This window comes from Alligator mississippiensis, chromosome 13 (assembly GCF_030867095.1).
Source record: "Alligator mississippiensis isolate rAllMis1 chromosome 13, rAllMis1, whole genome shotgun sequence".
NCBI lineage: Eukaryota > Metazoa > Chordata > Crocodylia > Alligatoridae > Alligator > Alligator mississippiensis.
The window spans coordinates 25998836-26024709 of NC_081836.1; the positions used below are offsets into that span (position 1 = coordinate 25998836).

Consider the following 25874-nt stretch of genomic DNA (forward strand, 5'->3'; position numbering starts at 1 on the left):
AGGCCCATCTGAACTGTTGAAAAACTCAGCCACCTTTTCCATTCCCTTGCTGGTACCACCTTTACCACCTTACTGATACAGGTTCCTCAAGTACTGATGGTAGTTTCCTCAGCAAGTCTAAACTTCAGCATCAAGTCCAAGTCTGGCTATTAACCAGTACTAGGTCCCTCTTTCCATTTGGATCAACCTCCAAGGAAAAGATCCAAGAGCTCCTGACTTCATTTCCAGGATCAGTCTTCTGGCCCCAAAGGGTTTTTCTTAAATACCTGCCCAATTGATCCTACAATTTTTCAACTCCCACACAAAGGTATGGGGCATTAAAGAGAACACCCCCTCATGCTCTTCAGTTACCTCCTCATGAGCACCATTATCTGAAATCACATGAGTTCCCTAGCACATTTGGGTTGTCCAATATCTGAGTCTGTTGTTGCTCTGGCATCCTTTTCTTCCTCCATGACTGTGCATGTCCTGTCACCAGAGGACCCTGGCAGCTTTCAAGAAATGGCAACAGCCCTGCACATTTTCCTGGAGGACATTCTGGAGCTGTTTCGCAATTTATTGGAAATTCTTCAACAGTCAGGGCCTGTGAGAATGGCCCTTCCCTTTAATGAGAATATTTGGAGCCTGCATGAATTAGCTCATGCACATTGGCTTCCTGCCACATCCTCTCTGTCCCCTCCCTCCCCTCCACCCCCGACAAAAAAGTGGGGGATATATATGATCTCTCCCAGTAAGTATGAGTTTTATACTCTTATCCTGTTCCTTCCTCTCTGGGGGTGGTAGTGGTAGCAGTTAACAAAAAGACAGGGGCCTATCTTAAATTATGACAAGCAAAGGCTCTAAAAAAATGGATTTTGTAGGCAGGAGGTATAATCCTCAGCAACCAAGAGCACTCAGGTCCTCTAAGGGAATTGTTCACTTGCCATATTCAGCAGGGTGATTCTCCAATTACAAGTAGTGAATCCAGGAATGGGACAAGGGGGTTGCAGCCCTCCCACACTTTGGCTGTGCTGTGCCTTGAGCTCTGAGCTCATTGCCTGATCAGTGCAGACTCTTGCGAGCCCTGACCTCACTAGATGACTGGGGCAAGGTCTGACCAGATCCCCTGTTTTCACAGCTCTGGAGCCCAGGGGATGAATGCTGTCCTTCCCTTCTCTCACTCTCCCTGCTGAATTCAGCAGCAGGGGAATGGAGGGAACAAGTGGTGGTGGCAATGTTCACCCTCTGGGCTCTGAAGCCACATAGCAGCAAGGACTCCATGCAGACCCTGTGCCAAGAGCTCATATACAAGAAAGCCCAACAGAGGTCCAGTTGCACTACTGCACCTTCTCTGGATCCACCCCAGCCAATTGCTGTTTGCATTAGAAAATGAGATCTACCTCCAGGTACATGTGGGCACTGCTTTGGAGTCACCCACTAGTTTGAAGGGTGTTGATTGTAGCCATGTTGATCTAAGGGCATAGGCAGACAAGGTTCTTTGGGTAAATGTGATATCTTTTATTAGACCAACTAAAATAATTGGAAAAAATCTTCTTTGCAAGCTTTCAAGTACAGAAACCCTTTTTTCAGGCAGAGGGAGCACCTGCAGTTGTTTTGTGCTCTCCTGGATGGGATGGAAGTCTTCCTCACATGCCATATTCCTTCACATGCCATCATGTGATGGCTTCCATCCCATCCAGGAGAGCATAAACTAACTGCAGGAGAGCATAACCCTCTGCCCGAAGAAGGGTGTTTGTACCCAAAAGCTTGCAAAGAATACTTTTTCCAACTATTTTAGTTGGTCTAATAAAATATATCAGATTTACCCAAAAAATCTTGTCTTCCACTAGTTTGAGTGCAGATGTGGGCAATTACTTAAGAAAAAGCAGTTATTTAACATCAGTTGGAGTTCTTTGAGCTATATTGTCTACATTAACATCCTGCCCTCCTTCCCTTCTTTGACAGTCAGGCACTATTTAGGACTCTGAGAGGAATTTGAGGAGCAGGAAGTGAGTATCGCTTTTTATCCCCTTGATGTTGGGCCATGAGAAGAGGTGGGGCCAGCTCAAACAGGGCAGTTATTTCTGGTCAAAGGCTTAAGGTGTGCAAGTGAACAATATACCTCATACACATCCAGTTTTTCCTTTTGCTATGAAAAACTTTTCATAATGGTAGAACCTGACTTTAGCCTTCACTAAGTGACACACATCTCTATGTACATGTACGAATCAGCTACCACCACTTGGTACTGTGTTGCAGAATAATTAACCTAGGTTGTCATTTGTACTTGTTTCTGGCTTGAATTTGTCTGCCTTTACTTCTAGCTGTTGGTTCCTTATCTTTCTCTACTAGGTTAAAGAACTGTCTAGTACCTAGAATTTTCTCTCCTTGAAGGAACTTGTTTATTGTAATTGAGTCACTGCCAATTTTTTGATAAGCTAGATCGAGTGAGTTCCTTATTGTAATTGTAATTATTGTAATTCTCATTGTAAAACAATCATTGAAGCCTCCAAAATAATATTTGTGGCTATTTTCTGCAGCCTCTCCTACTTCTCAGTGCCCTTTTTAAAACACAGACACCAATACTGTGCTTAGTATTGTAGTATCAGTCTGGAAAATTATCTCTCAGTCCCACTCACTGCTCCTTTCTTTTTCCATCCCAGAATGGCATCACAACATGACAATGTTCATATTAAGTTATTTATCCACTATGACCCCATAATCCATTTCAGAGTTGTGCTTTCATAATTGGTACTTTATGTTCTTTGTCTTACTGGGAAGCCTTTGTGAAGTCATGAAGCTATGTGACCTATAAAATCTCCAAGTGGTGCAAAATACAATAGACAATCTTCTTAGCAACTCAGATTTATGTGAGTATATCACTCCAAATCTTTTCTCTGATACATGAAGTACAATTCATGGACTTTATCCTGACATAAAGAGCAATCCAAGTGATTGGTCTTAACTGTTCAAGAGAGACCTCTCCTTCCACAACCATGACATCCCACAGGTTCTTTCTCTCTTTCTTATCTGTGGAGAAATAAGGACAGGCTTCTGAGTATAGGAGCTAAAACTTGCACTTCATCTAAATCTAGAGAATGGATCTTGTTCTTGAAGACATTCAACCAACAGATCTCACTTTGTTCATTACTAAGTGCAAAACTCATCTCTGTAGCTTTCCACTTCCTCATACACTTAAAATATGTCCACATTACAAACTGCAGTGTTGTATACGTCTACTAGCAAGCTACAAATGAGCTACCTCAGGTACTGGAAACAGTCTAGCAACAGCAGTACAGAGCTCAGTGCAGGTTACTTTACCCTGATGAGAAGCAAAACAAACATTTCCTCTCCCACAGTTCTCCCCCAGGGGAGAGGATGAAGAAATAAATGAGACTGATGTCACTCGCATTGCTTAGTGCTCTCATGAGAAGTGCTTTATTGAGTGATGACTACAGTATAAGAATCTGTAGAGAAGAGAAGAGGTGGAGACATGCACTTGGATGAGGAAAGAAACAGAAAGGACTTGTGTCCCATATCAGCGGACAGGAGAGAATCCTTGGCAAAAATGTTGAGCACTCAAAGCCAAAAATGCTGAGCACCGAAAGGTACACGAAGGTTCCTAGCAGGATTTATAAAAGCAACGTAAGCAAGTTATTTTCCTAACCCCTATCTTAGATGCTTTTGAAAATACTATTCATTATCTATCTGTATCTCTAGGTGCTTAACATCCTTTAAAAATCTGTCCCTGAGCAGCAACTACATTGGAGCAATGGGAGCTGCTGCATTCCTAGAATCCAGAAAATTAGAGCACGTATGTATGTGCCTAAATCAGGACTTTGGAGCTTAACTGTAGGCACATTAAAAAATCTTGGCTCTTAACATATGGGTCTTGCTTCATGTGTATATGCAGCAGCAAGCAATTCTATAGGTTAGATACTCAGCTAATGTAAATCAGCATCACTCCATTGTCTCCAGTGCAGCCATGCTGGTTTACACCAGTGGAAGAGCTGATGCTTTATTTTTTGATGTTGGGATTCATTATTTGTACAGTAAACAGGGTTGTTTTTGCTTGTCTCTATTTTTATTCTGGTCTCTATTTGAAGGCAGGAATTTGGAAATCCAGGTCATTAGGTTTCCACATGACACCAGATATAATGTAACCCAGGGGTCAGGAACCCTTAGCATGCATGTCAGAGCCTGGCATGTGAAGCCATTTTGCTCAGCATACCATAGCCAGCCTGGACTCTGGGCAGCTGCCGCCAGCTGTGTAGCCCAGGCTGCAAGCCCTGCTGTGAGCAGCCCGGGCTCCATGGCTGGCAGCAGCTGCCCAGAGCCTGGGCTGGCTGCAGGTGGGAGGCTGGAAGCAGCTGCACCAGGCTCTGGAGCCGGGTTACCAGCTCTGAGCTGGCAGCAACTGCATGTGTGCCTCGGGGTGCAGGATGAGGAAGGGGCCGGGGCAGTGCAACCCCAGCCCCTGCCCACTGTCTGCCCAGAGGTAAGCATGTAGCTGCCACCAGCAACAAGGGCTAGGCCCCTCACAGCTCCCCCATGGTCTGCCCCTGACACACCAAGTTGAGGAGTGGGTCAGGGGTGGTTATGGCACTCTGACCAAAAATGTTGCCTACCCCTAATGTAACCCTTTGCCCTTTTCTGTCCTTGTCTGGCTAAGGCTTTCAAAGTGCTTTACAAACAGTTAGGGCTCAGTCCTGTTTTGCTTTATGAGTAGGTTTAATATATTTCCAGCTCCAAAAAAGAGGACACCTGTTAGGGGGACACCTCACTCCCAACCCACAGCCCTCTGGCACTGCCAGTGCTCCTCACTCCCAACCTGCAGCCCCCTATCCCTGCTGCTGCCCCTCACTCCCTACCCACAGACCCCTGGCCCTGCCGGTGCCCATCACTTCTGACCCACAGTCTCTTGCCCCCCCGGGCTATGATGGTGACCCTCAGTCCCAATCTGCAGCCCCCTATCCCTGCTGCTGCCCCTCACTCCTGACCCACAGACCTCTGACCCTGCCAATGCTTCTCACTCTTCACCTGCAGTTCCCTGCCCCCTCAGGCCATGCTGTTGCCCCTCATTCCTGACCTGCAGCCCCCCATCCCTGTTAGTGCCCCTTACTCCCAACCTACAGCCCCCTGGCACTCCCAGTGCCCCACACTCCCAACCCACAAGCCCCTCTGCCCATGCCCTCACTCCTAAGCCACAGCTCCCCAGCCCTGCCAGTGCCCCTCACGCCTGACCAGCAGCCCTCTGCTCTCCCTAGCCCTGCCAGAAGGTGCCCCAGCTGCCCCTCTCCTGACTGAGCTGGAGCGCAGTGGCTCTGATTTGTGTGGGTGGCAACAGAGCAAATCCAGCCCCAGCACAAGTGGGAGGGAGGAGGAGGGGAGGCATGTAGCACCCCCAAGCCTAGGCTGGGACTCCTGCACTGCACTAGGTGGCCTGGCCATGGTCCCCCCAGGTAGCATCTCCTGGCTGCTCTGCCCCTGCAACCACGAGCACCGTCCCCTGTGCTGCTGGCCTGGCCACAGAATTTCCCAAGGCCATCAAAGCCCCCCCTCCTCTCCCTGCCCCGTCCCCCATCCCCTTCCCCTGCAGGAGGAGCAGGCATCTCCCCCCTGCCCAGCCCCAACTGCCAGGCACCCACCCAGCCTCACACACCCCTGCCACATAGACACACACATATACCTGCACCCCTGCCCCCCCCCCCTGCTCCCCATACACTTATCTGCATCCAGCTGCTGAAGCTGCTCCCACCCCCTTGCCAGTCTGCATGCTACTCTCCCCAATTGCTCTCCCCTTACTCCCCCCAGCAGAGCGGTGAAAATCCCAGACGTTTGTTCAAATTTCAAAAAACTGCCCGGATGGAGATGGGAAGACCCAAAAAGAGGACATGTCCGGGAAAACCCAGACATATGGTAACCCTATTTATGAACCTAAATGACAGACTCAGCTGTGTGATTGTAGGTTTCAGCACCTACCCACAGTTTGTGATTCAGCCTTGCCCATGTAGGCAGATTGAGTGTGCTCAGTAGTGCTGTGCTCCAACAGGGCAGTTGTGTGTGGAATACAGACACCCAGATGTGTATATAAGTAGGGCCAGATTAATGCACAGGCAAACTAGGCACATGCCTAGGGCCCTGAGCTGCAGGGGGCCCCAGCCCTTCCCTCCACGGCAGCAGCGTTAGTGGCCCTATCCACCTCCCTTCCCTTCCCTTCCCCTCCCCTCCCCTCCACTGGTGTGACATCAGCTGCTTCCTAGCAGCAGCTCCAAGCCCAGCTCCCCATGGGCGGCAGCACTAGGGTGGGGAAGGGGGTCTCAACTGGCCCAGGGCCCATGAGTTTATTTGCCTAGAGCCCACTAAAGGGTTTATCCGGCCCTGCATGTAAGGCTGTGTAGGTCCTGAAACTCTAGTTACAAAGAAACCAACAGTGCAGAAGGAAGACCTTCCTACTTTCTAGACCAGTGGGGGCTAACCTTTTTGACAGGCATGCCACAAATTAGCTCCAGACCTTCCCCGAGTGCCACTCCCTTCCCCTTCTTCTGCCCAAACTGCTACTGTGTTTCCTACACTGTGCTCCCTACCCCATCTGCTGATCTGCTGTCTGCTTCCTGCACTATCTGACACTGTGCTGCTTGTCATATCCCTGATTTGATGCGTGTCACACACAGAGTGTGCCTGTGCCACTTGTGGCACATATGCCTCAGGTTGGCTACCTTTGTTTTAGCCCAACAACCTAGTGGTTAGGGCTCTTGGCCAGAGAGTTGGAGATTCAGGTTCTGGGCCCCTTCATGCAGAACAGGTTTGAACCTGTCTGTCCTGCTTCTCAGTAATGTGTCCTAACCACCAGGCCACAAACTAGCCATTACCCAAATACGTCTTCAACCTTTCCCTAGAAGTTGACCCGCAGAGCAGCCAAGAGAGGGAGACAACCTATAGGATGTGTGGCTCAGTGAACTACATGTAGACTTCAAGGTTAGGCACCCTAGATTCTTGTTTAAGGCTCTGCTGTCAGAGGGCTGGAGCTCTCCCAGTGCTGTCATACAAGATTTCATAGGCAGTTTTATATTACATACAAGATGTAATGGACCAGTTTCAAGTGATACATGGCACAGGGCAAAACTGAATCCCCCATTGTGTGCAAGTGTCCATACTGTAGTTAAGTGGCCATTTAGGGATGTAAAATGAAATACGATTTAACTTTTATTGAATTAAACCTCAGAACAGCCCAGTGAGATAGAATACTTTATTATGCCTATTTTACACATGTAAAAACTGAGGCATGGGAGTGGTGGAAGGGTAATGAACTGGTACAAACCACAGAACAAGTCTGGGTATAAAACCTGCCCCTTCTTGTACAGTCCTGTGTTTGGGCCATAATGTCTCCCATTCTTCATTGGCCCTTTAGTCACCATTGACTTGCTGCCCAGCCCTCGCTCAAAGTACTGTTCTTGCTGCAGAATTGCTCCATTGTGCATATATACATTATTTGGGTATTGGATGATGTACCATGTCCCATCAGTAACTGCCCCAGTTTGAGAATGACTATTCTGTCACATACTAGTGCCTTTCTTTTTTATAGTGCACTATACAATACTTGAAAATGGAAAACCGTAAATCATAAGCATGACATTGGGAGAGACTATTTAGAGGTTCAAATTGATATGACAATTCAACAAATTCATTTCCTTTTTGCCAGTGAGTATCACACAAACTCTCTGAAAACATGCTCAGATGGGACTGATTAATTGTGGCAGAGTAATTACAGCATTCTATTGTCTACTGCCTAAATTCCTTAGGAAAGTAACTCATTATAGAAGTGTGCTTTTTGTTCTTTCTAAGGGAACTCTAGCAAATAGTTCTCGTTGAGAAGGTCACTGACAATATTTGCAGTGTTTAGATTTATGTTGAAATACTAATGCAGAAACTTTCCCAAGGAAAGTTTTTGGAAAGGTAAAAGGTTGCCACTCACAGTAACAAAGGGTCTTTTTCATCCTCAGAATAACCTTGCCAATGGCTCTTCTATGCTACCCTTCAGTGCTTTAAGACTGACCAGTAGTGACAGCTTAATGCTGAGCCGTCCAGTGTAGAAACTGCTAATCTTGTCAAATCTGTTTGATTTCAGTATTAGAAAACACTAAATTGTGTTTTGGTAATTTTGAGGCCTGAGGAAGGGTATTGTGATACCCAAAAGGTTGCCTATTTCTGTACCAACCATACAATTGGTCCACTTAAAAATATCACCCACAGAAATTCCTGCCTTTCACATAATTTGTGACAAGCATGAAATACCAAGAAACATCCTAGTGTTGTTAAGGAATACCCCAGAACCCCCCGCAATCCCTTTGTTGTTCATAGAGTCAGAAGGGACCTCAGTGGACCATCTAGTCTGACCCCCTGCCCCTGGCAGGCAAGAAAAGAATCACCAACCCTGGGGTCATGTGAACCCAGCCAGGTGCCTGTCCAGTCTCTTCTTGAAGACCCCGAAGGATGGGATGAGCACCACCTCCCTTGGGAGACCATTCCAGATCCTGGCAACCCTGACCGTGAAGAACTTTTTCCTAATGTCCAGCCTAAACCTTCTCTGCAGTAGCTTATGGCCATTGTTCCTTATTGTTCCAGGGGGTACCCTGGTGAACAGATCGTCGCCTGCTTCATGTTGCTTTCCCCTTATGAATTTGTATGCCGCCACAAGGTTCCCTCTCAGCCTTCATTTGGAGAGGCTGAAGAGGTTAAAGTCCCTTAGCCTTTCCTCGTAGGGCCTTCCACTCAGGCCTCTAATCAGGCAAGTGGCTCTTCTTTGGACCCTCTCCAGGTTGTCCACATCCCGCTTGAACTGCAGCATCCACTGTTCTGTTTCAATTTGGCCAAATCTGTTTTGGAGTTTTGATGCTGTTTTGGAGATTCAGCCATAGGCTATAATGGGGAATCACTAAAATGCCTATAACTTTGTAATTTCATGCCTGATTTGGATGAAAATTGCAGGGATGGTAGCCCCTTCTGAGGCCATGAAGCCTGCCAGGTTTCAAGGAGATAGGTGCAGGGGTTTCTGTGAAACTGCACCTCAAACTGTTTAAAGCAAAACTCGTGATACTTGTATGACTGTGTGTGTGTTAAGGCACAGCGGGATGAAACCAGCAGGGATGGTAGCCTGTAACATCCATTCTGCAGCTCCATACCTTCCCTAACACTGTGGCCCATGCCTCGCAGATTGCATCCTTCACCCACCCCCAGCTGTGGTCCCCTCTCTGGGACCTTTGGCTTCCCCTTAGGCCCTGGCCCCACCTTCAGACCAGTCGGAATCCTGAGCCTCTTGCTCAGGGCATTCCACACGGTGGGTCCCTGGCCCTTTGACCCCCCTTTGGGTCCTGGTCCCATCACAGACCAGTTGAGGGTACCTCTGATATCTTTTATTAGACCAGCTGAATAGTTGGAGAAATATATCTTAGCAAGCTTTCTGGTTTAAAAACCCTTTGTCAGGCTGAGAAAGCAGCTAGTTGGTGTGTGTGCTCTTCCTGAATGGAATGAATAGTGAAGAAGCCAGAGGCTGGCATTCAATGCAAGCAAGAAAGCCAGTCAGTGAAAATGTAAATTGAGGTGTCAGGGGGTGAGGGACAGACTGGGAGTGGGGAGAGCGGGGAAAATGGGTATGTAGCAGCCAGGTAAAAGTGGAGAAGTACCTGAAGAGTCAGATGTCAGGCAGTTTCATAGTTTCATAGTAGCTAGGGTCAGGAGGGACCTGAACAGATCATCTAGCCTGACCCCCTGCCACAGGCAGGAATGAATGCTGGGTTCACAAGACCCCAGACAGGTGATCGTCCAACCTCCTCTTGAATATGCCCAAAGTAGGGGCGAGGACCACCTCCCTGGGAAGCTGGGTCCAGATTTCAGCCACCCTAACTGTAAAATATTGCCTTCTGATCTCTAACCTAAACCTATTCTCCATCAGCTTCTTACCATTGTTCCTTGTCACCCCAGGTGGTGCTGGGGAGAAAAGAACTCTATTTGCTGTTGATCCCCCCTGATAAGCTTGTAGGCAGCCACTAGGTCTCCCCTCAGCCTCCACTTGCTGAGGCTGAACAGGTTCAGGTCCTTCAGTCTTTCCTCGTAGGGCCTGTCCTTCTGCCCTCTCACCAAGCGGGTGGCCCTCCTCTGAACCCTCTCCAGGCTGGCCACATCCCTTTTGAAGTGCGGCGCCCAGTACTGGACTCAGTACTCTAACTGCGGCCTGACCAAAGTCACATACAGGGGGAGTATCACCTCTCTGGACCGGCTTGAGATGCACCTTTGGATGCATAATAAGGTATGGCTGGCCTTGCTGGCTGCGGTCTGGCATTGGCGGCTCATGTTCATCTTGGAGTCAATAATGACTCCAAGATCCCTTTCCACCTCTGTGCTTTCAAAAAGGGAACTCCCCAGCCTGTATGTATGCTGTGGATTCCTTCTCCCAAGGTGCAGCACCCTGCATTTGTCTACGTTGAACCCCATCCTATTCTCGTCTGTCCACTTTGTAGTCTTTCTAAATCTAGTTGCAGCCTTTCTCTCCCTTCAAGTGTGTCCACCTCGCCCCACATCTTAGTGTCATCAGCAAATTTGGACAGCGTGCTTTCCATCCCCTCGTCCAAGTCGCTGATGAAGATGTTAAACAATGTTGGCCCCAGGACCGAGCCCTGGGGTACCCCACGGCTCACATCTCACCAGGTTGAGTACAACCTGTCCACCACTACTCTCTGGGTGCGCCCCATCAGCCAATTTTTTACCCATCCAACTGTGCAGGCATCAGTGCCACAGTCGCTTAATTTATTGATGAGGATGGGGTGAGAGACAGTGTCAAAGGCCTTCTTAAAGTCTAGAAACACTACGTCCATGGCGACACCATCATCCAAGGATTTAGTTTCTTGGTCATAAAAGGCAATCAGGTTGGTCAGGCAGGACCTGCCTTTGGTGAACCTGTGCTGATTGCCCCTGAGCATGATCTCCCCTGCTGGCCCCCCCACAGATGTGCTCCTTGATGATTCTCTCCAAGATCTTCCCGAGCACTGAGGTGAGGCTTACAGGCCTATAGTTACTTGGGTCCTCCTTCCTTCCCGTCTTGAAAATTGGGACCGCATTAGCCAGTTTCCAATCTCCCGGCACCTGGCCAGATGACCACGAATGCTCATAGAGCCGGGCCAAGGGCCCCGCGATGACCCCTGCCAGCACCCTCAACACCCTTGGGTGGAGGGCATCTAGACCTGCAGATTTAAAAATGTCTGGCCCTTCCAGAAGATCCCTAACTACATCTGTGCTGACTGAAGGCCTGATAGAGCTATCCCCAAGATTGTCCCAACCTCTGGTAGGTGGGATATCCCGGTCCCTGTTCAAGAAAACAGAGGCAAAGAAACTGCTAAAAATATGAGCTTTCTTGTCTGGCATAGCCACAAGATTACCGTTTGAGTCTTGCAGGAGCCCTACATTGCCTGGTGCCCTCTTCTTGCTCCCAATGTACTTGAAAAAGGACTTTTTGTTGTCCTTAATCCTGGACACTAACCTGAGTTCCATCTCTGCCTGGGTGTTCCTAATGGCCCTCCTACACTCCCGGGCCGAGGAGAAGTACTCCTCTTTGGTGATAGCTCCTCCCTTCCAATGGCTGTACGCCACCCTTTTAGTCCTCAGGCATTCCTGAATGCTCTTGCTGAGCCAAGGGGGTTTCTGAGCACTTTTACCCCCCTTGCTTCTTTCAGGGACTGTTATCCTTTGGACCTGGAGGATCGCCCCCTTAAGGTATGACCATCCCTCGTGGACTACCATCTCCTCTACCTTCTGGGCCCTTAGTGCCTCCCCCACTAGTCTCCTAAGCTCATTGAAGTTGGCCCTTCTGAAGTAAAGGGCTTTAGCCTTGTTGTGAGCCCTCGACGCCCTGCGTTGGATAGTGAAATCCAGCAGGTGATGATCACTATTGCCCAGGTGATCAAGGACCTGCAGTCCCCTTACCAGGTCATCCCCCATGGCCAGGACCAGGTCCAGCAAGGCGTTACCCCTAGTGGGGCTGTGTACTTCCTGGATAAGGTGAAGGTCCTGTGATACAGCCAGGAACCTACGCAAGGTGTCAGACCTGGCTGTCTGCTCCTCCCAGCAAATGTCTGGGTAGTTTAGGTCACCCATGACAATAACATCCCTTGACCTAACCGCCTCCATAAGCTGACTGGAGAAGTTCTGGTCTAGCTCTTCCCCCTGGTTGGGTGGTCTGTAGTAGACACCCACCGTAAGGTCCCTTTCACCACGCCCCCTTGTAGTTTGTCCCATAGTGTCTCTGCCTGACCCTCCTCTAACCCAAAGCTGATCCTTGATGATGTGAGGTGCTCTTTGACATAGAGCGCAACCCCCCAACTTTTCCTCTCTGCCCTGTCTCTTCTATATAGGGTGTATACCCGATTGCCCACCGCCCAGTTGTAGGTAGGGTCCCACCAGGTTTCTGTGAGCCCTACTAAGTCTGGGTTCTTACTCACAATCAGGAGGCATAGTTCCTCCTGCTTACCCCCCACACTACGAGCATTAGTGTAGAGGCACCTGAGGCCTCCTTAGGGTGCGTGTGCCTCCCTCCCAATCCCAGGACAGTTGTGGCCCCCTGCTCCCCGGACGTTAATGCTTACCTGGGCTGCCCTTCCTCTTGTCACCCTGCATGCTGGTGAAGCATCCTCTCCACTTGAAGCGGCCCCTTCCCCCGGCGAAGCTAGTTTCAAGCCCGCCATATGAGATCAGACAACTAGAGGAAAAGATACATCTGCCCTTAGGGGAGAGGTGAAGCCTCCTCCTCCAGGGGGGCCAGGGCCACATACCTGTTCCTGAGGGGTGTCTGGGGAGCAGGCACAGCAGTTGTATGCACTTCCCTGGCCTTGACAGGAACCTGCTGCCACCGATTAGTTGGGTGCTGTGCATGCAGGGTCTCTCCGGTGGATTCCTGTCCCTGCAGAGAACAGAAATACAGATCAATTTCATCCTCCACCACCCAGATCCCCTGCAGCATGCTCACCTTGGCCTGGAGCTCTGCCACCTGCCCCTCCACAGCCTGAAGACGCTCACAAGAGGGGCAGGGGGGGGAGTCACCAGACCTAAGTCCCACCCCTGGGGATCCCACCCAGCCACCCCCACAGCTTGGAGGGCAGGTGGTCACCAGGCCCCCCAAGGGCTCCGTCTGGGTGGCAGCCTCAGAGGAGCCCCAGAAGGGCGGCACCACAGGGGCAGGGCCCCTGACAGCACTGCGAGTCCTCTCCATGGCTCGCAGATAGTCCTTACCTCTCTCCTTGTTGATGGAGTCTCCTCCCTCCTGAGGAAGACTCCCTTGCTGCCCTGCCTGCTTCTGCCTGCGCGAACGCCTGCGCAAATGCCGGCGCACCCTTGCAGAGCATGCTCTGTTTGCGTGCTCTGTTTGCGTGCAGCTCGGGAGCACGACTCAGCAAAGAGGGATCCAGAGGGGAAGCTCTGCAGCTGTGTCGGCTTCTGCCTCACTTACCTTCGAGGGATCAGCTTCTGCTGCCCCCACTGTTGCTTCTCAGCCTCCACCGCCTCAGGTATGTTGCAGGGGCCACACGTGTGCTGAGAGCCCACATGTGTGCCCAGTCAGCCTCCTCTCCCTCCTACTGCACCCAACTGCAGTTATAGTGTGTCATAAATCCAGTGTCTATATTGAGTCCATGAGGTTTTGTATCCAGGAGGTTGATGAAGTGAAGTTCATAGGCTCGTCTGTGAAAAGTGGTTTGGACTGCAATGGATCCAACCATTTCTTGATGCCCTCCTTCATTCGCTTCACCAGTTCTTGCACCTCTCATGACAGCGGTTTGCCCCAGCCAAGAACATCAGTCACCTGGAACTTCTCCATATGGTTCTGAAGCTCTCTTACTATGGAGATCACCTGGCTAGGGAGGGCATCGCTAGCACTGAGGCTCTCAGTGGCCTCAAGGAATAGCTTGAGGACCACCAAGATCTGGGAGATGGTATCCCACTATGTTTTGTTAAGGTGGCCGCTGATCCCAATCTCCCTGAGCAAGGCCATCTCGTGGATGGCCTTCTGTTGCTTGACCAGCCTTTCGAATATCAGGTATGTGGCATTCCACTGAGTCTCCACATCCTGCATGATTTTGTGCTGTGGGATGCTCAGCTCTGCCTGTTTGTCCCAGAGCATCTTGCCCCCCTTGATGCTCCAGTGGAAGTAGCCCACCACCTTCCTGCATTTTGAAATGAGCTGGCTGGTCATGGTAGTGATGGTCATCACCGGGAACCCTGTCCCTCTCCAAGGCATCCCTAACTATGAGGTGGAACTTGTGTGCCAAACAGCAAATGCCAACAAAGTTGGCATCATGAACCACCTTGACCATATTGGCCCCATTGTCAGTGACCATGAACCCACGGGTGAGCTCACCCTGCCCAGTGAGCTACCCCGGCTGTTCCAGATGTCCAAGGTGAAGTATAAGGCCACCTGTGGACCTGCCTTGTGCAGTTCCTCCCTCAAGTACTCCCTGCATGCCTCATACAGGGAGAGTACCACTGTCGTGCTGAAGGTGGTACATGAGGGCATGTGGTATGATGGGTCCATGAGCTGCTTGAACCCTGGCCACTCAACTAAGGAGAAGGGCTGGCCATCCAGAGCAAGCATCTCCCCAATTCTCTGGGTAACCTTGCTCGCCTTGGGAACGCACCCCCCCTTTCTCTCTGCCTTTCCCCACCACTCCAGGGTGGCCTGCTTCTGCTTCTGGGGGACAAGGGCTTTGGAGCGAGAGGGGGACTTCCCTTTGGGCATGCTCCCACTGGTGCCAGGATGAAGAGGAGCAAAGGCAAGGGGGTGGTGCCTCCTGATATGCATCAGCATCCCCATGGTTCTGAAGTGTTTCTTGTCCTTGCTCTGGCTGGTCCTGCATCGGCAGTGCAGGCAGGTAGCATACTTGGGATCATCTGCCACCTCAAAATGATCCCACACTACACTACTCCCTCACTTCTGGGTTGCAGATGGGGATCCTGCTTTATCCCCCTCCTCAACAGACAGAGGCACAACAACAGGGGAAACTGAGCCACCTGCCCCCACAACCTCCTCTGCAGTGCCTTCCAGAGAAGGAGACCTGGCTCTAGGGGAACGTTGACGGGTGTGGAGCAGAAACTCCGATTCCCCCTCCTTCCCCAGAATTTCCCTGGCTATGGCACTGAGCTCCCCTGGTTCCAGATGCAGCTCCTCCTCTGGCACTGGGAGGCTCATGCTGAGAACCAAAATTGGAGTGGAGAAGACTGTCATGCTGGTGTTTGTCATGCTGGTGGTGCTGGGGGTTATTACCGCTGGTGTTAGTGGAGGTGGGGCAGGTGCAGACACTGCTCCCACCTCCGTGCTGCCACTAGCTACAGAAACCTCATGCCTGCTAGGGAAGATGGTGCATCTAAGTTTGGTATGGGTGGGAACTTACAGCTCTCCCTCTGCCCCCTCTCACTTCCCTGCCAGAAGACCTGGCACCTGTCTTTTCAGCATGCTTCATAATGTTTGCTGTGCTAGAAAGTGTGTGTGTGTGGGTGGGGGGATAACATTGTATTTTCTGTAACCTAGTTGCTTTCTCCTCCTCACCCCCATCCCTCTTATGTTAGTCCCTCGGTCAGGTGATCTGTATTTCCCTACTGATTTTGTCATCTTTTTGGACTCATAACTCTTAACATCTACTAATAAAATTCTATCTTCTATGTCTTTACTATATCTTCTTCCATCTGCTTATTTTACTATATCTATTAGAGCTGTGCAAAGCTTCCATAGCCGATTCAATTCGGAGGAGATTCAGCCAAATTCGGCAGCTGAATCTTCAAATCCAAATCGAATCGGAAGACCCATTAATCTCTCTGAATTGAATCAGAGGCCTCTGAATCGATTCACAGAGATTTGGAGAGATTCAGAGATTCAGTCATAGACTGTATGGGCAGGCGCTAGGCAGTGCCAGCAGGAGCAGCTAGGGGCGCAGCTAGATGAGAAGCCATGAAAGCTGGGGGGAATGATCAGGGAGCTGGGGGATTGAACTGGGAGCTGGGGAGAAGCCCCTGTTCATTCCCCCAGCCCCCAATCATTCCCTTAGCTCCCGATCATTCCCCTCAGCCCCTGCAGCTTCTCTTGGGGCTGCCAGCACTACCTGCCTTGCCCCAGCAGGGAGCAGTCGGATGAGCTGCAGCTTCTCCCGGGGCTGCTGGCTCAAGCTGCGGCTCCTCCGGCTGCTCCCCCAGCTGCTCCCGCCAGCACTGCCTGCCTGTATAGTCTATGGCTGAATAAGATTTTGCTGAGCTGTCCAGTGTAGAAACTGCTAACTGACTAGTGGTGCTGTGGTTACAGTAGTGTTCTGGGAAGTGAGAAACCCAGGTTGAAACCTCCTTTGGGTTGGGGGCAGTGGCTACAACGTGGTCTTTTGACTTCCTAGGTTAGTACCTCTGCTGCAGACAGTAGTGTCATGGGAAGTGAGAAACCCAGGTTGAAACCTCCTTTGGGTTGGGGGGAGTGGCTACAACCTGGTCTTTTGACTTCCTAGGTTAGTACCTCTGCTGCAGACAGAAAACAAAATGGTCCCCCTCACATATACTAGTCATGCATTTTGGCCAACTACATAGCTAGGCATGTACATGGCCAGTGTGTAGCCTATTGCTCAGGCTCACTGTACATGTGCAGGGCTACTCACCCAGGAATAGAATTTCTAGTTGCATGTAAATGTAAAAAATGTCACGTAGGCAGTTGAAAAACAGATGACAAGAAAGGAATAAACTGCCACCCCAAATGCAAACAGGGCTGAAACAGAGCACAGAGGCTCAATCTCTTACTCCAGAAGATATTTCTTTTATAGCATGGATTAGGTGTTGATTGAGACAGTTAGAATATTGACCTCAAAGCAAAGGTCTTTCTAAGAAAAGTAATGGCTAAGTCTGACTTTCAGCAGCTACTTAATTCTGCTATAAATGGTTGTGGCTTGCCATCCTGGTGAAATTGATTATGGCAATGAATTTTGTATATCTCTTGGGTGAACTCACTATGACCCATATTACTGTGCTGTAACAAGAGTCTGGAAATATGGCCCAAAAATACATGGTAGGATTAAACTGTTCTCATATCAGAATGCACTGTAAACAGCTTTGCATTATATTTCTTGTGTGTACTTTTGTTCTGTTCCTAGGACTCATGAATGAACTGGCAGAAAAAGGTCTTCTTGCAGAGGTGCAAAGCAACCTGCCTCCTGATGCTAGACTGGAGCCTGCATTGTGTATTCACGCAGCTCCCTACACTGACAGCTTATTGCAGGCACTGGGTATGCTGGAGCAATAGAAGATTTAAGATTTTGCCTTTTATACGGAATCAGATCCAAAGGTCAGATCTTGAGGGAATTTTCCTGAGTAAAAATCCCAGGCTGTGGTTCACTGACAATTGTAACCTGTTTAGCCCTGGACACTGGTGTCCTCTACTTGTGTTGCAGGATGAGTCTAGTGGAACAAGTCGTGGGGTAAAGTGTTGCTCACAAAATCAAAGCTTTTAAAAAAATAAAAAATTAGTATTTTAAAAAATTAAATACATATTTATTTTGAAAAATAAACTCATTTAAAATGAAATATGAAATTATGAACATATAGCAGGGATAGGCAACCCCGTGGCATGCATGCCAAATAGTGGCACATAGAGACATTTTCCCTGGCATGCCAGTAGGTGTGCGAGGAAATTGTTTAAAAAACAAAAACATTTTTCTTAAGTTGCTGCTCTGGGTTTTCTGGAGCAGCCAAAGGTCCCAGTGCCACAGCAGGCACTGGGGGCAGGGGCAGGAGAACAAAGGCAGCAATGCAGTCTGCGTTCTGCTGATTCCACTCCCTGTCCCTGAGCTGCACCCTCCAGCCCAGCTCAGCCCCTGGAGGGGAGCTGTGGGTGGGTGAGGCTGTGGCCTGGGCAGGCGCCATGGAGGGCCACTGTACTGAAGGCTCCCAGCTGGCTCGGCCCTGAGCGCTGCCCAAGCCAGGCCCCATAGCCAGACCTTTGCACCGGGGCAGCTCTGCCCCACTCATGCTGTACCTGGTGCACAGGGAGGCCGGGTCCAGAGGCAGAAGCGCAGAGCTGTTTGGGCCAGGCTGGGCCCCACCTCAGGTGCCAGTGGGTGCCCCCACCTGCCTGCCACAGCTTGAGTCTGCAGAGCCCTGGGGTTCCCCCCAGCCCCTGCTCTCCTCCAGCTGCTGCCTTGCCAAGGGCCCAGCTGGGCTAGCCTGTCCGTGGCACATTCCCCCCACGCCTGTTTCTCCCCTCACCACCTGGACCCTGCCCTGAGCCCGGGCCAGGCCCTCCTTCGTAGCCCTGGGTCCAGGCTCCCCCTGCTCCAGGACCATTGGCAAGGCCTGAGGCTGCTGCTGGGGTGTCACTGCCTCCTTCTGCCAGACACTGCCTTGGACCAGCAGGCCCGGGCCACAGCCAGTACCAGTGGGAGACATGGACAGCAAAGGGACACATCGTTTTTCTCTTTTTCCTTTTTTCTCCCTTCTTTCTCTCTCTTCTCTTTTTCTTTCTTTGTTTTTTCTTTTCTTTTTCTTCTGTTCTCTTTTTCTCTCTTCTCTCCTTTTTCTCTCCTCTCTCTTTTTTCTCTTTTCTCTCTTCTTTTTTCTCTCTCCCCTTTTTGTCTCTGTTTTTCTCTTCTCTTTTTCTCCCTTTCCCCTTTTCTTTCCCTCTTTTTCTTTTTTCTTTCTTTTTTCTCTCTCCTTTTTTTTCTTTCTTTCCTTCCTTTCTAACTTTCTCTATTATCTCCCTGTTTTTCTCTCTTCTCTTTCTCTCTCCCCTTTCTCTTTTTTCTTTTTCTTGTTTTCTTTCTCTTTTTTCTTTCTCTCCCTCTTTCTCTCTGCTTTTTTATATTCTCTTTTTCTCTCCTTTTTTATCTATTCTCTTTTTGCTTTTCTTCTTTCTCGTCTCTTTATTTTCCTTTTCTTTCTTTACCTCTCTTTTGATCTCTTCTCTCCTTTTTTCTCTCATCAAAACATGCTTAACAAAAAAGAATACACAAGAACAAAGGTAGTATATGAAGTTTTATTTATTGTGACCAGGTTTAGAATTTAAAGAAAACCCTGTAACCCCCCCCCATTTATGATTATTAACTATATTAATATGCAGTGCATCCTGCCATGTCTCCCCCTCTTACCCCCCCTTCCCAATCCCCTCCCACCCTGGTTTTGTTTTTCTGTGATGCTGGCACTCTGGCACCTTACAAGGTAGACATTGTGGTTTTTTCAGCAGTTCGACCAAAAACATTGGCTACCCTGATATATAGCGAGCCCTAAATATATTATAATATATTCAAATAATTAATATTATAAGCAAATATTCAATCAGTACACACTGTCAAAATTTTAAAAATATACGAATCCCTAAGGTGAAATATGTCACTGGTTAAGCACCTAGAAGTTAAATTAGTTGAAGTGATAAACAAGCTTTGGGCAGTAGGGCTGTGCAAAGCTTCAGTCCCTGATTCGATTCAGTGGAGATTCGGCCCAATTCGGTGGCTGAATCTCCAAATCCGAATCGAATCAGAGGACCCTTTAATCTCTCTGAATCAAATTGAAACCCTCCGAATTGATTCAGAGAGATTCGTAGATTCCGGCATAGAGACAGTTTTAAATGTTTTTTCTTCATACCTCTAGGTAGCAGGGGCTCATGAGTGCTGCGATGCTGGGGTGCATGGAGTGTCCCACAGAATCATGGGGGGGGCCCCCAGCATGTTCGGCAGCAGACCCAGAAGTGGACCGGAACTACTTCTAGTCCACTTCCAGATTCACTGCCAAGCACGTGGAGGGCCCCCCTGCACTCCTGTGGGATGCTCCATGCACCCCAGCATTGCAGTGATCACGAGTCATGCCTGCTACCTCAAGGTATGTAGAAGAAACTTTTAAAGTTGTGTCTATGTCTGAATCGCTGATTCTTCAAATCAGCATCGAATCTTCAGATTCAGATTCAGCCGAATCGATTCAGGGACTGTGATTCAAATCAACAAATCAAATCACTGTCCCTGATTCAGGCCAAATCCAAATCTGAATTGAATAGGGCCTGCTTCGCACACCCCTGTTGGGCAGCTACTGCCCTTTCTACTGGTGCAGAGACAAAAGTGTCTTTTTTCAGTTTATTTAGTTTGAATCAGTTTAGTAATTGGCTCATTCAGAGTTGAGAAACTGATTAGTCCATAAAAAAACTGAGAAAATGTGTTTGCTTTTTCTAAATGTCTATATAATTACTAGAGTGAGAGGCTGATATCTACTAGCTCTAAAATCTTGGTGGACATGGTAACCAGAAATAATCAATTCACTTAATTAGGTACAGCTAATATTTCTTTTGTGTTATAAATTAGTTTGAAATGCAAAACATGCTATGATTACAATCTGTGCTTTCAGTCAAATTTCAATTTCTTTCTAAAAGCAAATTGACACAAATTACAGGTAAAAAACCAAAACATCTAGTAAATAAAGTTATTCACCATTTTCTAATTTCATAGGATATAAACATTAAGAAAGTGAACAAATGTATGTTAAATTATATATATTTGTATAAATTTGCACATAACATATCTTCCATGTTAATTTAATGTAAAAACTGTATTCAGTTATAAGTCTAAGTATCTAAAAAAACAAAAGTAAAACAAAATCAAAATGAGATATTTAAATCAAGATGTCTTCCTTGCTGGAATTTAAATCACTTTGATTTTAATCACTCTCCCTGTTACCCAAGGGTGAGTAAAGATATCATAATCTAGGATTATGCCAGTGGCTTAGCTTACTTTTTCAAGCAGGACTTTGGTAGGGACCAAGCTGAGATAGTCACCAGTCACTTGGCTACTTTTGTATTTGTAAGGATGTTACTCAGAATCTGCGTTCTGTTGCCCTATCAAAGATGACTCAGTCTCTCCCATTAAAAGAAAGAGGAGATTAATTTTCCTTGGATAACTAGATTTATTTTGCTTCTCTCCCTGGGCAGGAGGCAATCTCAGTGCAGTGCCAGACCCATGTAGCATTCCTCTGAATGTTTTATGCAGTCAAACCTATGCCTCTGATCCTGAGATGGAACAAGTTGTCATCCTGACACTGAGTGGAAATGAAGCCATAAAGAATGCCGGAGACCTTCTTCGCCAAATCCTTTGCCCTTGCAACAAGAAGTCACCTGAAAAATCAGGTGATTCCATTTCTTAGGGATGGGCTGTAGAGGTTGCCTAGGTTCTGCCTAGCTTGATGATGATCAGTCAAGGTGCCAAGGAAGCCTGAGGTGCCACCAGATCCTTTGAAGGCTGCCCTGAGATGTGAGGAATTAAGGAGGTGAGGAGATAAGTGCAGGCTCAGGATTGTCCCTCCCTGGCTGTTCTCTCACCCCCACTGCCCAGTTCCTCTGCAAGGAGGCAACTATTGCAATCTAAAAATTTGTTCTTGAAGTTGGGTGCCACTCAATTAACAAAAGTTTTGGAGAGGTGTCTTGAATCCAGTAAGGGGAGCCTCAAATCCCAAAAGGCTGAGAACCACTTGCCTAGCTACCCATAGCTCCATAGGCTCTTTCAGGACTTAGTTACATTTATTTTCCCTGCCTCAAGAGATGAAGGGCTAAATCCTTTTTCATGTCATGCACCTAAATAGTACGTAACACAATTGTATAACTGTAGTTTGGGGCATTTGCATATGCTTTGTCTCTCAGGTCTGGGCACACAAGTCTGCAAGTACCTGCTAAGCATACTCAGTAGGGCTGTGATCTGTCTGGTCAGGTATATGGCTACGTACCCACACAAGGTCACTTAGGTCTCCAGCTATTTAGCTTGTCTAATAAAAGATATCACATCTACCCAAAGAACCCTGTCTGCCTATGTCCTTAGACCAACATGGCTACAACCAACAAACCTAGAACCTCAGGGCACTTTTACATGTGCTCTGGGGGAAGGGCGGGGGGGGGGGGGGGGAGGTGCTTTACAGGTTTCCCTCGCTTTATGTGGGTTCTGTATGTGCGAATTTGCTCTTATGCGATAACCCTTTTTATACCAAAAATTCATTATATGCGAGGTAAATTCACTCTTATGCAATTGGTATGGTAGAAGTCTGCAGTCAGCTGCTTTGTGCAGTGTATTGTGGGAGTGACGCACACCAAAATATAGTCTCCTGTGCTCCTTATTCGTTGTCTGCAAGATGTGTTTCTGTAGTTGCCATCCCCATTATGATAGTGCCCTGTGGTTGTGTGTACTGTCTGCTGCTGGTGAGTACCAAAATTGTCTTGTAAAAGTGGTAGCAATGGTCTGTAAGTCAGTACAGTCAAGGTCTTGGATGGTATCCCTACTTGTTACATTGTAAAGTGGGTTCCCTTTATGTGAATTCAAATTATGTGCCATTTTCCAGGAAATGTTGTACAGCATAAAGTGAGGGAAACATGTAATTAGAGCTGCTGTGAGTGCCACTCTAATTAAAGCGCCACAATGTCTCATGTATCATCATGCCTGCTCTTCAAAATGGCTGTGAGGGCACTTGAACTGAAGCTCATTTACCAAGTTTTAGTTAAAACACCCGTCGCCATTTTGAAGCACAGGGACACTGATACACAAGAGGCGGCTGACTGCAGTGCAGTAATTGCCACGTTCTAGCAGACTCAGTTAATCAAGTCTGCTCTCACATGCTGTAATTACAGCACGTCAGAGCAGCCTCCCAGCATGTCTACAGGCATCCTTGGTCTTCAGCTTCCTATGCAAGTGCCCTAACAATTAGGATTTGGGGCTAAAATTTTGGATGGCCTCGTAGCTTCCAGTAGGGTCATTCTGTGATTAAATAGATTCATTAACTGGTAAGTGCCAAAGAGTGGCAATTAAAGTGACCTGGAATGTGTCATTTAGGTACCTCGCATGAAATAGGATTTAACTCAAATAGTCTGTGAGTGTTAGTAGTGATGGTCCAATCCCAGGCAACATTTCAAAGAGTATTCTGGCCCAGATTGTGTCAGTAGGTTTTGAATCACTTCAAGCATGTGCTAAGGCTCCATCTGGCTCTGCTGTAATCCAGACAGTTTTGCCCTTGTCTAACATTTGGGAGATGGCATGGTTTGGCAATTACAGCATGGGTTAGGGGAGTGTGGAAACATGAGTTCTACTCCAAACTCCGACAATGACTTCCTGTGTGACTACTGACAAGTCATGTTTTTTATGCCTCAGTTTCCCTCCCTGCACAATGAGATTAGTAATACTGACTTTGTTATATGTTTGCAGATGTACACATAAAAGCTATATAAGATCTAAAAACTATGTTTGTAATTTATTATTACATGGCACTAGTAACACAAAATATGTTGTAGACTGGAGAACATTGCATAGAATAATATAGATAAGGGCTGTCCAACTCATTTGGCCATCTGGGCCCGATCTGGACTGCAGGGCTGAACAACCCACCTCTGGTGGCAGGGTAGCAGCTTATTGATGTGGCTACTGCTGCCTTTAAATTGTCATGACTCTAGAACCCAGGTGAACACTGCCACTGCTCATCCCCTGCTTCTGATTTAAGTCACCAACAGCAACTGAAGATCTTGAGTTTGGCAGGGGTCTTGGGAGTGTGGAGGCACGTGGTGGGAGCATTCAACCTTTGGGTTCTGGAGCTGCACCAATAAGCCCTGCAGGCTACAATTGAACCCCTCTAAAGCTACATGTGGCCAGCCTGTGGGCCACCATTTGGACAGCCCTGACATCTCATAGGTCTGTCACCCTGGCTTACACTAAATATGATCCTACTTTGAGAGTACTGTTGAAGCAATCTTTCTAGAATAAGATACTACTCAAAGTGAGCAAAGGTATCTGAATACCCACAGTCACTTCCAGCAATATGTAATTATGTATTGAACCCCCAAATAGTTTGCTACACTGGAAACAAGACTAGTTTGCAAACATAATAAGGGCTAAGTCATTCTAGTGACAAGTCAATGTTATATTGCACTTTATTACTATAATTTATAGCCCTTAAATGGAGCATTATCAGAGATGTTAAAGTATCTATAATTATATACTGTGCTGTATTCAGGCATTTAGCTACCGTTGTATTCTCAACATATCCCTTTCAATTTCTCTACATTACCACCTTTCTCTAATCAGATTGTGGCATTATTCTGTTTGACTCCCTGTTGATGTACACAGGGTACTTTAGTTCCCAGGTAGCCCATTCTTTAACAGTAATGGAACTTGCTGGCAGTTTTCTCTTTTGACCACACAAAGATTTTGCCCAGTAGGTTTCCAAAACCTGTATCAAACTCAGCGTTGGACAGGAGAGGGTGTGCAGTCAAAACAAGTTTGGAATGTGCTGTCTACTAAAAGAAGATTACGAGACTTCTGTGAATGTGAGCGCCTTATCACTTAGGACACATTTTAATTAGATCGTGGTAAGCAAGTTGGAAAGTAACTGTATTACGGCGAATTAGAAAGTATTGTAAGCACTCACATGGTCATGCTTAGTACAGTCTAAATAAAACATGTCCTAAGTGCCAGACCCCTTGAACACTCAAGTTTACTGCAGCATGTTGTGGAGGCTCGGATAGACAAACATCTGTTTGTTAGTCCCAGTCCCAGCAACACACCAAACAGGTTCAAAACTCCAATGTGGTTCAGAGGCTGGGAGTGACAAACAGCTGTTTGTCTGTCCGAGCCCTGGCAACACACCAAGTGTGTTCAAGACCCTGGTGCAGTGGTGGGGTTGGAAGCAATAAACAACTGTTTGCCAGTCTCACCCCCTGCACAGCAATGGACTCTCCGTATGACCTCCAGGGAGCAGCCTGGTATTAGTTCAACATGTATTAGGTAATATGATTTGAAGATGCTCCTTGCTGGAAAAGTCCTAACTTTGCTATGCTACAATGGACTTAGCATGTGTTTTACTGCTTGAATGATTTAGTTAAAGCACCCCTGCTGCCATTTTGAAGCACAGGGATGCTAATACACGAGACAAGGAAGTTCACTGGAGCGCAGTAATTACCACTGTTATTAGTGTGTCAGAGCAGCCTCTTGGCATGTCTACAGGCACCCTGATGTTTTAAGTGCAGTTAATATGTCCTAAGTGTAATGTGCAACAAGGCCCTAAGACATAAGGTCCCCAGGAGACAAACATGAGCTTAGCTACCAATTAGTAATAAATACAATTCTCTTGACTTGCAGATGGGCTGGATCCAGGATTTGAGCTTCTGGGCCTCAAGTGGTTGCCCTGTCTCACTCGAAGTCAGGCCAAAGAAGTAACCCCTTTTGAGGTGGGAGATACATCCTGGCAAAGAAGCATTGATAAGCTGACATCCCGCCCAGCCCTTGTATGTGCATTACGGAGACTCAATGCCTTTGCGGTTCTTGCTGAGACACTGAAAAGACTAATGCCACCTGGGGACAAACTAAGCACTGACATTCATCACCTACAGAGAGTGATGGCCTTTACTCCAGAAACGGCCTTCAGACAGGCAATACTTTTCTTCTATGAGAAAGATTTTATAGCTGGTAGGTAGGTGCTGTTTTTGCTTTTTTAAATCTTTCCAATGAACTCAGATAAAGGAATCCTTTGCTGTGGGGTCTGTTCAGACTTGGAAAGAAGCAAATTAAAATATTAGCTCAGGGTAAAACTCTGCACTCAAATGCCTGTGTAGAGCTCCAGTAAAGTCACTGGCAGCCACACTGGTAAACCTGGAAGCATGATTTGGCTCTAATAGTTTAATACAACTTTGCATCCTCGTAGCACTTTTCATCTGAGCATCTAAAAGTCATTTGCAAATATTAAGTAGCCATTACAATACCCCATGGATCAGGTAAATAATATTACAAACATTTTGCAACTTCATATATGAAGAAACCAAGACAGACAACCTAAATGCCAGGACTGAGGGCTAATATTAATAAGTTACTCAGCAAGGATTAGCA

General features: G+C 47.6%; 1 protein-coding gene across 1 annotated transcript in view; it reads left to right on the top strand.

Annotated features, from left to right (window-relative positions):
• DNAAF8 (dynein axonemal assembly factor 8) overlaps positions 1-25874 on the top strand; it is a 209555-nt gene that overhangs the window by 132289 nt on the left and 51392 nt on the right. Inside the window, exons 20-22 of the mRNA XM_059716730.1 lie at positions 17142-17273; positions 20954-21148; positions 25131-25457. Of these exons, the coding sequence (XP_059572713.1) occupies positions 17142-17273; positions 20954-21148; positions 25131-25457 (654 nt within the window). The remainder of the gene's footprint in view (positions 1-17141; positions 17274-20953; positions 21149-25130; positions 25458-25874) is intronic.